This window comes from Rhamphochromis longiceps, linkage group LG3, assembly GCF_057381845.1.
Source record: "Rhamphochromis longiceps isolate RC_006_pf linkage group LG3, R_longiceps_female_GT1.1, whole genome shotgun sequence".
Classification (NCBI taxonomy): domain Eukaryota; kingdom Metazoa; phylum Chordata; class Actinopteri; order Cichliformes; family Cichlidae; genus Rhamphochromis; species Rhamphochromis longiceps.
In genome coordinates, this window is record NC_140559.1 from 46,098,808 (window position 1) to 46,113,300 (window position 14,493).

The 14,493-nt window shown below is 45.6% G+C and overlaps 1 protein-coding gene across 1 annotated transcript; it reads right to left on the reverse strand.

Annotated features, from left to right (window-relative positions):
• Positions 1–1,620: 1,620 nt before the first annotated feature.
• Positions 1,621–14,262, reverse strand: polr2a (RNA polymerase II subunit A). The gene is made up of 29 exons (XM_085399763.1): positions 13,914–14,262; positions 13,037–13,169; positions 12,810–12,946; positions 12,521–12,694; positions 12,148–12,429; positions 11,896–12,057; positions 11,583–11,803; positions 11,354–11,486; positions 11,140–11,264; positions 10,762–10,972; positions 10,453–10,662; positions 10,198–10,366; positions 10,000–10,094; positions 9,667–9,870; positions 9,355–9,577; positions 9,080–9,263; positions 8,777–8,948; positions 8,230–8,335; positions 7,743–7,948; positions 7,385–7,648; positions 7,057–7,264; positions 6,870–6,970; positions 6,667–6,771; positions 6,379–6,561; positions 6,056–6,259; positions 5,784–5,970; positions 5,545–5,658; positions 5,284–5,433; positions 1,621–5,110 (listed from the first exon to the last, which is right to left on the reverse strand). The coding sequence occupies exons 1-29, from the start codon at positions 13,998–14,000 to the stop codon at positions 3,960–3,962; spliced, it is 5,901 nt and encodes a 1,966-aa protein (XP_085255889.1). The 5' UTR covers positions 14,001–14,262; the 3' UTR covers positions 1,621–3,959.
• Between the last annotated feature and the right edge of the window lie 231 nt (positions 14,263–14,493).

Consider the following 14,493-nt stretch of genomic DNA (forward strand, 5'->3'; position numbering starts at 1 on the left):
AAAGAGCAATCATGCTTGTAGAGTGGGGTTCATGTAGCACGTCTGCTTCAGGTTAGGCAATCTCAAACACGAGTACAAAGAGGAGGAAGTCAGAAGATTTTCTCCTCCTTGTACATGTTTCTGTTGCTCTTCAAGTCACTGACTTTAGCTGAATACTGGCTGCATACTGAACATATGTTCACGACTCTTACCCAAGGCACTCCAGCTCCCACTGGGAGAGGAGGTTTTTGCAGGGGGGCAAAGACTTTGAGATCCACTCAGCCTCCTGCTGGACACAGTCTTCCTCGACTTCAAGCTAGTCAGTGCTGACGTGTCTGTGATAGAAAGTCAAAAACAGTGCAGCCACAGACATGAAACCACAGATGTACAGGAGGTGAACACAAACATCAACATGATGTTTGAAATCAGCTCAAAGCAGGAGCAAACACTGAAAGGATCTCACAGTGACGAATACACAGGAGAATAAGCACAAAGCAATCAATGAGCTTCAAACAGGAACACATTAAAAGGACCTCATACCTGAGCTCTGTATTCATTTGTCACGGCTTCATTTTTAAGATGAGCTTTTGACCGTTTTGGTTACAAATAATGGTTTGTTCAGAGCTGCTTCTCTGCAGTGTCACCTTACAAAAAGCCCATCCAGTGAACTGATGGGAGTTTACACCTCTGACAGCATCAGCCTCTCTAATTTATAGATCCATAAGAGATAAATTTACTGAATTTTCCAGAGGAACCCACCCGAGGGATTTATAGTTCTATCTAAATAAGTTGATGAAGAAAATGTCCCAACATGATGATGTAAATCAAACATGCTTTCAGAGTGAGTCTCCAACACGTGAGGAAAACAGGAATCAAGTGAAAATCTGGACTTTCCTAATGAAAGTTTGTCAAACACGATTCCAAATCACTGACTTCCTTTTAAAGTCTCCACAAATAAGTCACTGCCGTCTTGCGGCCACAAGATGGCAGTGACGTAAAGGTTGGCTGCAAAGAGGGAGACAGAAGCTGTTTAATATGAAAGCAGAGAGAGCTTTACTTGTTAATTCATGTGTAACTTAAAACTAAGTCATCCTGGACAAAACTGCCTTTTTTCCAGGCCTCTGAGACTGAGTGGCTCCAGTCTGCTCATTCGATCAGTTTTGATTGGTGGAATCCTGCAGAAATGATCGTCCTCCTGGAAGGCTCTCCTCTCTCCACAGAGCAACGTCGGAGCTCTGTTACAGTGACCATCAGGTTCTTGGTCACCTCCCTGACTGGTCAGGCAGAGAGCTCTAGGAAGAGTCCTGCTGGTTTACAAACTTCTTCCCTTTAGAGATGAAGCTGCTGAGTTCACTGGGACCTCCACGCCTTGATACAATCCTGTCACAGAGATCAGCAGACAATTCACTGGACTTATTGTGTGCAGAATTTTGAGATGAAAAGTGAATTTAATCCATTTTGGAGTAAGACTGAAATGACAAAATATGACACAATGGCTGAGAATACTTTCCAGATGCATTCCAAGTTTCTCCATTCAATTTACATTTTATTAGCAGGAAAACTGAATGCTGCTATCAGATTTATAAGTGCCTGAAATAATAATTACTAAACGTAGATGCTGATTTAAAAAAGACAAAACAATTTTATAGTAAAACTTTTATTCGGTTTTTTCAAGTCAAAAACAAAGAACAGATACAGAATGAGATCATGACTTGATTTCTATACAGTGGCAACTTTAATTTAAACCTTCCTTTGCCCACACATGTAAAGTCATTCCTCAGCTTTACACTCTGCATCACCCTTCATTCACTCACGCACACACTCCCATTCATTCATTCGCACTGGGAGTCCCGATGACCTGCATTGAGAGAACAGCACATATTTAAGACTACAGGATTGGATGCAGACATAGCGTCCACCGAGATATTTACTGAGTGCAGTCACCAAACCTGGGTTCTGTCAAAGGCCAGAGGGATGCAGTCCTTTAAATTCAACACCCATTGGGGAAGCAGTGTTTTACAAAAGTAGACATTTGAAGATTTTCAGAACAAAACCCAACCGATGCCTCGGGACTCCCAATCACATCCAACACCTGCTCTCCTCCCTATGATTCCCCTCGTCACAGGTACACTTGTAGAAAGAAAAAAAACAAACACTGATTTTCAGAAATGAGGATCACTCATGGATGAAGAGGGAAAAGGGAAGGGGATCCAGCAAGTCCAAAATATTCAGATGAGTTTTTCCATCAGGGTACAGACTGTTCCCTGACATCATCAAAGCACGAGAGAAAGCACCCGCACTGAAAAGAAAGCTCACACTAATGTAGTGGGTAACAGTGTTTTAAAGAGAGGCCAAAGGCGCCGTTTCTCTGGACGATCTCCGCTTTCAAAGAAAAAACAAAATCGTTACTCTTACCGAGGACAAAATAAAAATAAGTTCAACCTTTCCTCTTTCACAACCTGGTGACATCGGTCAAAATGCGATACAGCTGAGAGTGAACAGAAAAGTAAGTCGTGAGTGGGAGAAAAATGTAAAAATAAAGCACTCCTCCTTCACCCCCTGCCCTCTTCATCCACAGTGTGTGAACATGAGCCTCCTGGAAACAGGTTTATAAAAATCACCAAAAGCAAACAAGTGAAAAGCCAAAAAGAAGTCTTACTTTGTCTCTATTCACACAGAATAGTAGTTAACTTTCTTTCTTAAATAGTCCAAATAAACCTGTGTACAAATCAACTATCAGAGATGGGACAATGATTAGTGAAAAGCCAGATGGATGTGGGAAAAAAATGCTCAAACTAAAGCTTGATCAAAATGTATCAACATGTGTTACTCATGCAAACAGTGACAGAAGCAGCAATGCCAAACTAGTATCCCTCATCCACGGCTGCCCCATTTCCTCCTGAACTCAAAAGTAAAGACAATCCTTCTATTTTATTTAATAGAAATCTTTAAATTCTCCCGCATCAGGGGAAGATCATTTGGAAAAGTTTTCTTCTTTTTCTTGCTTTTGATGCACAAGTCTCCAAAATAGCAGAGGACAATAGGATGCTGGCGGGTGTTTATGACATCATTCAGCGCTCTGGGGTGTGAAGGAGGAAGAGTGCGAGGCCGATGGGTACATACGCTTATGCAGTCGAAGATGCTCTGAATGAGAAGCGTCTTTTTTTGTATAAACTGCATGCCAGTTTCTCTCTCCTGTAATGGATGCGTTAATGGAGACGACATGTTTTAATGTAATTGCACTCGAGCCCCCAAAACAACTGGCAGCAAGTGTTCTTCTACAAAAGCAGGAGGAAAAAAAAAAAAAATTGGGCAGGGGGTCTCACAAGACACACCTCGGTGAAATGTGCAGTAAACAAAAAGGCGCAGGCTAACCCTCCTCGATTTTCCTTCCAGCTTATGCTTTTGGTGATGAATACAATCTGCTTAGCTTTTCGGAAAAGGCTTTTGGCAATATGTACGCGTTCCAGGAACCAAAAAAAAAAAAACAAAAAACAACCATTTAATTAATAAGAGCAAGAGAGAGAGACTGGATGCAGGACACTATAAAGTTAAAAAGAGACTCATTTCCCCCTCCACAGTTTAAATATTCACCACATCTTCCTCTCCTTTTCATCCTCTTGAGGGATTCTCAGTTTTGCTTCAACACCCCAAGTGAAAATTAAAAAACTATTTCAAAAAGGCAGCCTTTTTTCCTTCAGGCAAAGCAGTTCAAGTCTTTCACATAATAGTTTTGAACTTTTTTTTTTGGGGGGGGGGGGGGGGTTAAAGATGAGGGGGTGGCAGCTCCTTCGGATGGTCCCAGGCTTGAGTTTTCCTCACAGGAAATGATCACAGCTGGGACCCTCCAGTGGCTAAAAGCTCCGTCACCTCCAGCTGTTTAAAGATGCTGTCCGTTTAGTTGTCTCCCACGAGGCGATGGAGCTTCGTCCCCGTTCTGTTATTTCTTTTAGCCGCCTCCCCTTCTCCTGCGCAGCTCATCAGTTGTTCTCCTCGTCGCTGTCGTCAGGGCTGATGGCCGGGCTGTAGGTGGGGGAGGTGGGGCTGTATCCAGGGGAGGTGGGGCTGTATGTCGAGCCTTTGGGACTAGTCGGCGAGTACGTGGGAGATGTGGGTGAGTATTTGGGTGAAGTTGGGGAGTAAGTGGGGGATGTAGGAGAGTATTTGGGGCTGGTGGGGGTATAGGTGGGGGAGGTGGGGGAGTAGGTGGGAGAGGTGGGGCTGTATTTTGGAGTCGTCGGAGAGTAAGTAGGAGAAGTGGGAGAGTACTTCGGCGATGTTGGGGAGTACTTGGGTGACGTGGGAGAATATTTGGGGGAGGTGGGAGTGTACTCTGGGGAGCTGGGGCTGTATGAAGGCGAGGTCGGAGTATATTTGGGTGAGGTGGGGGAGTAAGAGGGCGAGCTGGGGCTGTATGATGGTGAGCTGGGCGTATAAGTGGGCGACTGCGGGGTGTAGCGTGGACTGGAAGGCGAGTATGACGGAGAGGTGGGTGAGTACGAGGGAGAAGTGGGTGAGTAGTTGGGGCTGGTCGGGGTGTAGTTGGGAGAAGTCGGGGAGTAAGATGGCGATGTCGGGGAGTAAGATGGGGAGGTAGGGGAGTAACTGGGTGAGGTGGGGGTGTAGTTTGGTGATGTGGGGCTGTAGCTCGGGCTGGTCGGCGAGTAGGAAGGAGACGTGGGGGAGTACGAAGGCGAGGTGGGCGAATAGGATGGAGAGGTGGGGGAGTAAGAAGGCGAGGTGGGAGAGTAAGACGGTGAGGTGGGTGAATAGCTGGGCGACGTCGGGCTGTAGCTCGGCGACGTCGGACTATAGCTGGGCGAAGTGGGAGAGTAGGAGGGGGAGGTGGGAGAGTAGGAGGGAGAGGTGGGGGAGTAGGAGGGAGACGTCGGAGAGTAGGAAGGAGACGTGGGCGAATAGGAAGGAGAAGTTGGGGAGTAACTGGGCGAGGTGGGCGAGTAGGAAGGAGATGTCGGGCTGTAGTTGGGGCTGGTGGGAGAGTAAGAGGGAGAGGTGGGGGAGTAGGACGGAGAGGTAGGGGAGTAGCCCGGGCTCTGTGGGGTGTAGCCACCTGGGGAACGAGGCTCGTAGGCGGGGGAAGTGGGGGAGTAGTTTGGTGACATGGCTCCACCTAAAGAAGAAGAGACATTTTAGAGATGAGTAAGAAACCATCCAGGATGAGTCTTTGACTTTAATGCATGCAGATTTAACACAACACAACAAATGGATCTAAAGACATTATGAAGCGTGTATCCAAGGTAACTGCCCAAACAAGAGATCAAATGTGCCCAGTCAGTATCTAACCTGGAGATGGGATGTATGGGCTGGCAGGTCCCGGAGATCCTGGAGAGCCAGGAGTGGGAGACCAAGCAGGGGAGTAACCAGGAGAAAAGCCACTTGCGTCTGATGCTGCACTGGGGGAGAACCCTGCTCCTCCAGGGGTCATGCCGCTGCCTGGAGGGTAAATTAAAAATCAAACATCAGTAAATGAAGAACAAAATTAAAAAACAAACAAGAAAAAAAAAACCCGCCCACAAAGCAATGTAGGCGCTCACACACACTTACCAACACTGGGAGACCAAGCGCCATAGGCTGGGGTAGCTCCGGTGTTCCATGGGGTCATAGCAGGGGACATGCCGCTCATGGGACTGGGCACAGTGCCGAAGAACATTCCCGTGGCTGCAAATCGGATGGAGACGGAACATAAATATCGTATAAAGAAAAAAGAAAAAGTAAAAAATAAATAAATAAATCTGCAATACAAACGATCCCTGGTTCTATCCAACAGACTTTCCCCCACTTACGTCCAGCCACGCTGATGCCGGGTATGTTTGTGGGAATCTCCATGCCGTATTTGCACTTCTCAGCGTCCAGCAGTAGGTCGAAGCAGCCCGTCCCCGCTGGTGCTAGCTGGCCAAGCATGATATTCTCTGACACACCCTTCATGGGATCGCACTCTCCATGGGATGACGCCTCCATCAACACATCCACCTAAACAGAAAATAAAAGAACATAACTATGAGGACAAAATCTTCATGATTCAGATTAAAAATAATTCAGTAGTTAGTTCTCATACCGTCTCCTCGAAGGAACACTTCATGAGCGGTCCCGTGTCTTGGCGGTTGATGCCGTGACGGGTGATGGCCATCAGGTGACCTCGGCAGGTCATGGTGTCACAGAGCAGAGCCAAGTGGCGGTAGTTGACGTAGGAACCGTCGAAGGAGATGACGTGGTACAACTCCCTCTCCAGAGCCTTTCGCACAGCCTCAATTCCCAAGACCTAACAGAGAGAAAAAGCAGGAGAGGAGAGGGGAAAGTAAATAACAAGGACAACAAAAACAAACAAAAAACAACAGTATTTTGCTCCACTGAGATAAAACCATTTTTATGCTTTTGTACCGTGAATATCTCCACAATGTCGTTGGAGGTGGTCCTGACGGGGTCGACGTCTTTCTCGCTGAGCACTCTCATGAGACTCACTCCGTCCGTCTCAAGGATCCACTCCTGCAGGGCTTTGAACTCACCGTCCTCTGTGATGATGATCTTCTTCTTGTTGTCAGTCTGGGGCAAGTGCATGTACACCTGAAGGAGAGGAGGTGCGCCTTTAACTTATAATCAGGCTTTAGGGAGGAGTTTGAGAACATTAACTTTCCTGCAGCAATCATTAAAATGTGCGTTATCCATTACCTTGCTGATCTGCTCGATGCCCTGCAGAGTCATGTCTGTCAGCATGTTGGACTCGATGCACCTCAGGAAGACGTCGTCATCCATCTTGTCCACCACCTCCTCGTCCTAGGCAGGAAACAAAAAATTAAAAATAAAGAAAATGAATAAATATAAAATCTGACTAGAGTGAATTTACTGTTATTAAAATCATCACTGCTGCTCACCTCCTGGAACTTGTTTTCATCACTGTTCATGATTCTGATTCGCAGCACCAGCTTCTCAGCGTTGTCGTCGTTGAAGATGCAGTTGAGGTCTTCTCCAAAACCTGACAGAGACGCCACAGTTACATTATGGTAAATTCATTCCGAAAAGGGAAAAAGAAAGAAAAGAAAATTTGCGTCCACACCCCACCTGCATTGATCTTCTCTGCAATCTGCTCCATAGTCAGTTTGCGATCTGTCATGTGCTTCCGGTCGAGCTCGATGCGCAGGAGCCACGGCGAAATTCGTGTCACATCGAAGTCGGGCATCTCGTAGTAGACGTTCACCCACTCCTGGTCCTCGGCCACCACCGTGTTCTGTGGGTTGGGATCGTAGTAGATGGCGGTGTTGGCCGTCACCTGAGAGAAAAGGAATCCAGCTTGTACATTAGGACCGAACAATTTTCTGAAAAATGACACTTCCTGTGGCTTCCTCTAGATCCCATCAAAATAAAGGTACATACAATGACTTCCTCTTACTTTTCTCAGTGTTGTGTGCTCCAGCCGACAGAGGATATCTTTGGCCCTCTCTGCGTCACGTGCCGCCTGACCCAGAAGGAAAACAGTCAGTGAAGGCGTCTTTGGCCTCTTCGAAATGTTGATCAACTCCTTCAGACGGGGCACACCGAGTGTTACGTTCTTGGCCGACACGCCGGCGTAGTGGAAAGTGTTCAGGGTCATCTGAGTGGCTGGCTCTCCCAGAGACTGAGCAGCCAGAGCACCCACCATCTCACCGGGGTGAGCCTGGAAAAGGAGGTGCAGGAAAACAAAATGTGATGTTCAGCTGTTCAGAAGCCTAAAAACGCTTAAACCCCTCGCGTCAATGTGCTAAACTCACAATAGACTGGTTGAACTTGGTCTCAATCTCTCCCAGCAGCCAATCGAAAGCCTCGGTGGACAGCCGGAACTCCTCGGTCATGCGCTTGGAGCACAGTGTGGAGCGCAGGTGGATGTTAAAGAGCAAGGTGGCGTTCTGCTGGGCCTGTCTACTCAGAGGATCGTCGCCATTCACAATCACCAGCTTCTTACTCAGGTCGTGAACACCTGAGGATGCAAATGCACAAAGACTGAAATTTTGTCTACAGTGGTGTACGCTACAGAAAAAATAAACACCTTTCCTCCCTGTCAGAACACTGGAGCTATGTTGATCTAATCATTCCGCTTGTTATATAACCGGCAGGAATTCACCAAGTGGCTTTACAAAGCTTTAAGAAGCACCTGAGGCCAGGTCATGATCTCTCAGCTCCAACAGCCTCCACACGCACAATTCATCCTTGAACATAAAGAGCTGCAGCTTCAGTGAGATTTCTTATTTTTCAGCTTACCCTCGACCACTCTGAGAGGATGGAGGTCTGTCGGAGTTCGAGGGTTGATTCGGAAGATCTTCTGAGCGTTCCAGATCATTCTGGCCAGGTTGCACGGCAGCACCACCTGCAGGTGAAGCAGCATAGCAGAATGAGTATTTCTGCATTCTCAGTAGTCAAGCTGACCAGTTGTCCCACTTTATGTGGGACAATTCAGTCAGCGTCCCACATTTTGACTGGCTCCGGTTATAAAAGTGAAGACATCTCTCAGAGGAAATCTGTGGCCCATTAAAAAGAAATATGCTGATCTATGTATTTATTCTCACGAATGATTAGCAGACAGAAACATGGCCGAAAGAAAAGTGGGTGCACAAAGGTCCACAGACACTCCAGCTTTATTAATTAGTTTAATAAAAATGTGTGAATCATCTGTGCAACATGAGATTTATACCAGACGTCTAACGTCCATAGTTTTGTTTTTAGATGCATTCATGTTTACTACCTTTAGGGTTTTTGGGGGGCAGTGGAGTTAGAGAGCAGACACATCTATTACTGTGATCTCACACACCTTACTGTCACCAGTAGGGAAAATTGCTCGCAGGATCTCCCTGTCCTCCTTCATCTTATCAAACTCCCTTTCCAAGGTGCCCTGGACATGAGCATTGGTCATCACGTCTTTCACCACGTCTTCTTGCAGCGTTCGCCTCAGTGCTCGCTCATTTGTGCAATCAAACTTGAACCTGGAAATACCAGATGAGGCATGTTAACCACTTCAAAAAAAATGAATAAAATGCTCAGCACAGATCTTAAAATCATTTTAAAACACCACTTCTGTGATTGAACACATGCAGGTGTCAGGTGCGTGACTCACTTCTTTTCGAAGGCTTTGTGCGAGGGTTTCACTGTTGCCAGATTTTGGAACTCTACATTCTCTCCTGCCAGGCCGTCCTCACCGTATCGCAGCTGCACCACCTGATTGATGGAGTTCCGCACTGTGCCATCATACTTCACCATCACAGACTCCATAGACTTGATCAGACGACGCTGGATGTAACCTATAAATGGGGCAATTTTTTTTTCCCTTAAACATCTTGTCCTGCGTTTAAATTTTATTCTCCATTTTTTGGTCAGACTGCACAGACTTACCAGTCTCAGCTGTCTTGACAGCTGTATCAATCAGACCCTCTCTGCCTCCCATGGCGTGGAAGAAGAATTCTGTTGGTGTCAGGCCGGCCAGGTAGGAGTTCTCCACAAAACCTCTGCTCTCAGGACCGTAGTCATCCTTGATGAAGTGAGGCAATGTGCGATGTTTGAAGCCAAACGGGATTCTCTTACCCTCCACGTTCTGCTGCCCCACCACAGCAATAACCTGAATAAGGAGGAAAGACAAGTCGAGTGTCTCGAACTCCAATCAAATCCAATTACTCTAATGCAAGGTGGTAAGGAGGACTCCTTTACCTGTGAGATGTTAATCTTTGAGCCCTTAGATCCAGCCACCACCATGGACTTGAAGTTGTTGTACTCGGACAAAGACTTCTGGGCAGAGGATCCCGTTTTGTCTCGAGCATCGTTAAGGATGCGATTCACCTGGTTCTCAAAGGTCTGCCTCAGTGTGTTACCAGGGGTCGGCTCCAGCTCGTTGTTATGAGCTTTCTCAATGACCTGGCAGACAGAGAGTCAAAGAAATTATTTTCCTGTATAAAATTTCACTCTATTATCTGCAAAAACTGGTGAACCAGCTGAATAAGAATCAGCCTCGAGTTTGAGACGTTTATGAAACATTGTTCTTACTTCTATCACATCCTGTTTGGCTTTCTTGATCGTATTCTGGATGTCAAGGTACGTCTTGGCATCAGCAATGGAGTCACCAATACCAATGGAATGACCTGTTAAAATAGAAGGGCTTATTATGAAAACAATCAATTTGGGAATATTTATTTAATGTCTATTCAGAAATATAGCGATAAAGCTCCACTTCTGATTTCGTACCCTCGATGAGCAGCCAGTTGTTGACCACAGTCTGAATGTTGGAGTAGAAGAGTCGGGTGATATCATGGCCCATTTCCAGGTAGGAGATGTGGACGAGGGAGCCAGCTGATGTTCCCAGGGACTTCTTACACAGGATGCCCATGATCAGCTCACCATTCTCCACTATAACCTGATGAAAGAGATCATAAATAGTTTACTTATAGTGTAATAAGTTTCCAGTCTGTAACTGATACATAGACGGTCTGGCCTTTGTACCTTAGTGTCGCCGGGTGATATGTGCTTATAAGGACCGCTGTCCTCGTCGTCAGGGTGGGTGCTGTGTGTGCGGATCACATTAATGTGTCCTGGAATGATAAGACTGAAGATCTGCTTGCCAGTCCACAGAGGACGAGGTTTGAGAATGGCCGGCTGAGGCATTTTCCCATCCCAGGTGGAGAGGAACATGAGGAGATTCATCACTTCACCCTGTAACGGGGATAAAAGAATTAAATGAGTGCAAAAGGCACTGTGCATTTAGGATCCTTTAAGAGAAAGAACTGCTGGTGATGAAACGAATCTCCTTACCCTCTCCAAGAAGACGTCCCTTTTGGTGAATTTGCGAACAGCAGTCAGAGTGTCCTGCACGATACCCATGACGGGCCTGTTGGACTGCGGTGTGACGATCATACGAGGCACCATGGCCAACTCTTGAATCTCTGCCCTCGTCTCCAGCGACTGTGGCAGGTGGAGGTTCATTTCATCGCCGTCAAAGTCAGCATTGTAGGGCGTGGTGACACTGGATGGAGACGAAATGTTAGAAACGCTAAAACACTTGTATTACAGCTATTTGCAACTGACAGCGTTAGGAACTGCTAATAACAAATATAGTAAAAGATTTACTAAACATAACGAATTCAAGATACTCAGATTACTTTCAAGACAAGAAGATGAGTCATTGAGTACCTGAGGTTGAGTCGAAATGTGGACCACGGCAGAATCCGCACCCTGTGCCCCATCATAGACATTTTATGTAGTGTAGGTTGTCGGTTGAAAATGACAATGTCCCCGTCACACATGTGTCTCTCCACCTACACAGAAAATAGTGCTTTTTAGTCTGAACACATACACAGGATTGCAAATCAAGTCAGGCTTTAATTATGTATTTTTTCCTTCTTACCTTGTAGCCAATTTGCAGATGAAGATCACTTGGTTTTGGGTGAAATCGCAGGTCAATTCTGTCTCCACTGTCGCGGATGATGTATTTGGCTCCGGGATACTGGCTGTTTCCTCGTCGTACCAGTTCTTGCAATCTGATAGACATAATCCGAACGAATTAGCTGACACAAGTTCACTTCAAATTAAAAAATTCTTGAAGGCACAAATCATTACGTTAAATGAAAATGTACCTGTCTATATTGAAAGGTGTGACAATTTCTGGGAAGGTCATGTTGGCAGCAATGGATCGTGGTACGCCCACTTGGTCAATTTGCAGGTTGGGATCTGGGGTGATGACGGTTCGAGCTGAGAAGTCCACACGCTTCCCCATCAGGTTACCTCGCACTCTCCCCTCCTTCCCCTTTAGACGCTGTTTTATGGACTTGAGAGGGCGGCCAGACTTTTGCATCGCCTGATGTAGAAAAACATTGGTTATAGCAGATGATAATGAGCTCACGTGAATGTTTATCTGTTTCGTTATGGTGCCAGAAAGTACACACATACTCTTGGCAAGCCTGGCAATTCATTGTCCACCATAGTGGCAACATGAAACTGAAGCAGCTTCACATCTTCAGCTATGACGTGAGCAGCCGCACCACTCTGCTCGTTTCTTTTAAGCTGGTTGTTGATTTTGACGATGTCGGCCAGTTTGTGGGTCAAGTCATCCTTTAAAACAGAAGTTAAGTAAGTCATGATGATTTAGGATGCTCTCACATATATGGGAGGGGGGAAAAAAAAGTCTCGGTTGTCCTTTACCTGGTTGCGAGCTGAGCCCTGCATCACTACAGCAGGCCTTACAGACAGTGGAGGCACAGGCAGCACAGTTACAATCATCCACTCTGGTCGGGCGAACTTGGGGTCCATGCCCAAGATGATGTCTTCTTCATCCGCGATGCGCTTGAAGATCTCATGCACACGCTCAGGACTCAGCAAGATTTTCTTCTCCTGCGAGTCCTCATTAACGTGTTTCCACTCAGCATACAACTCCAAGCCGGAGCGTTTAATGCGTGGTTGATAGCGTCCACAGCCCCCGTGACCCTATGTAAACCATAAGGGAAGGATGAGGTTAAATAGCTGAGCCATTCCACGAATGTTTGTACACGGTGACTAAAAGGCCCCACCCAAATACCTTCTCCTTGGTGAGATCCTCCTCCGTCTCCTGCTGCTCCATTCCAAATTTGTTGTCCATCTCCTCTCCGCCTTCACAGATGTTTTTTCCTTTGCACAACTCGTAGACGTGGGTCAAACGCTTCCTGGGTTGTCCTTTGGATTTTGCGAGGATGTCTTTGATCTTGGGATTGTTCTATAGGTTAACAGTAATGGATTAAGGTGTTTTAAGAATCCAAACTTGAAACATCAGGACAGAAATAAGATTTTTTTTTCTAGTGAAACGTCAGTACTGTATTATTACTACTTACTGAATCCACTAGCAGCTTGGAGCAAAAGAAGCAGACACACCGAAGAACCTTCATAATCTTTGATATGAAGCCAACGTGGAAAACTGGTTTTGCTAGTTCTATGTGGCCAAAGTGACCTGGACATTCAGTCATGTTGCCTGAAGAAAGAGAAGCAATGTAAACAATATGACATCATGGCCCACCTTTAAAAGAGTATATAGGGACAATAAATGCTAAATTGACAATACCTGCACATGTCTGACATCTCCCAGTTCGCTCTATGACCCCTTGTCTCGGATCCATAAGGCCACTAAGTTTCGGACGTCCTCCTTCTGTTGTTTCGGGGTACTTGATTCCCCATTCTGTGACGGACATCCGTCTCTGGGGAGAAAACAAAGCAAAGTAAATTACTTTCTTCACATTACTGATCATGTCTCAAAAATCGATACATATTCATTTTGTAAGTTCTTTCAATAATGTAATAACGTAAAATATAATAAAGTAAAAAGTAACACGTGTACACACCACGTAACACGTGTTGTTTCGCTAACAACTGTGCGTGAAAAACATGAATCTCTGCCCACGATAACTTCATATTGAAATTTTAGCTATATGAAAAAAAAAAAAAAAAAATCACCAAAAATGCAAACCAAGAAACTGATCAAATATCAGTCATGTCACGCTTAAAAAACAACCTTCAGGTTTAAAAATGCTCTGAATTTATTGAAGTAACGATGCCTTTATTGTGCATACAGTGTTAAAATTCAAACACGCAATGAACACATCAAAGAGCTTCACAGACACCAAAATACCATCTCCACACTGGGCCCAGTTATCAATACGCCTTAATAAAATGGGGTTTCATTCATGTGATAGCATAGATTTATTTAAATAATGATGTTCTTTAAGTTCACAAACTTCCTGCAACATGCTAGTTAGCTCAAGCTACTTACTTACTGTTAGCTAGCTAGGCTACGCTAACAATAGGATTTCCCCATTGTAAACGGAACCATGTCGTTGCCCCATATTTTAAATTACACTATAACTGAAGACACTAATGTAACGTATGTGATATGTAATATAATTTAAAATACGAAAATCCCACCCTCCATAAATAAAACCTACAAGTTCATCTGGGCTGATGATGCCGAATTGAACTCTCTTGATCGTGCGCAATGGGCATGCGCTGTCGCCGGAGGGCGGTCCGTGCATCCTGTCTATTCAAAGAGACGCGTCCTTCCTCGGCACGCCGCTTTGTGAGCAGGAACAGCCTTTAAATTGTCACCACGACTCTGGTCAGGCCGCCAACGGTGACCGGAAAGTCTCCGAAGGCGATAGTCCAGGGACCTCTGCTGTCGGTTGCCTTTAAAGCCGAGTTAATTTTGTTTAATCATATATAAGCTGACTACCAACTGTTCCCCTCCCTTTTTTTGATCCACACTCTGGAGCGCTCTAAGCGCTACTGAATGTTGAGAGGTCCAACGCTTGCTTATATAGATTGAGTCTTACTACGGGTTGGCCCACTCACAAAGACAGGGGCTGACTCTTCGGAAGGTGGGACGTGGATACCCGTAGTAAAACGCTCATTGGCCATTCAAGCCAGTTAAATGAATAATCTATTTTATTGCACGTAAAACCAATTGGAGGGCACGCTTGTTTTTGTCAGCGAATGAAAGCTAAAGGCGGGCGTTGATTTAATCCAAGC

Bases quoted from the DNA above. Each gene is read 5' to 3' on its own strand.
- polr2a (XM_085399763.1), bottom strand. From the start codon at position 14,000: ATGCACGGACCGCCCTCCGGCGACAGCGCATGCCCATTGCGCACGATC. The intron at 13,170-13,913 runs GTAGGTTTTATT...TTTTCTCCCCAG, and splicing joins TCATCAGCCCAGATGAACTT to AGACGGATGTCCGTCACAGA. The intron at 10,973-11,139 runs GTACTCAATGAC...GTCTCCATCCAG, and splicing joins ACATTTCGACTCAACCTCAG to TGTCACCACGCCCTACAATG.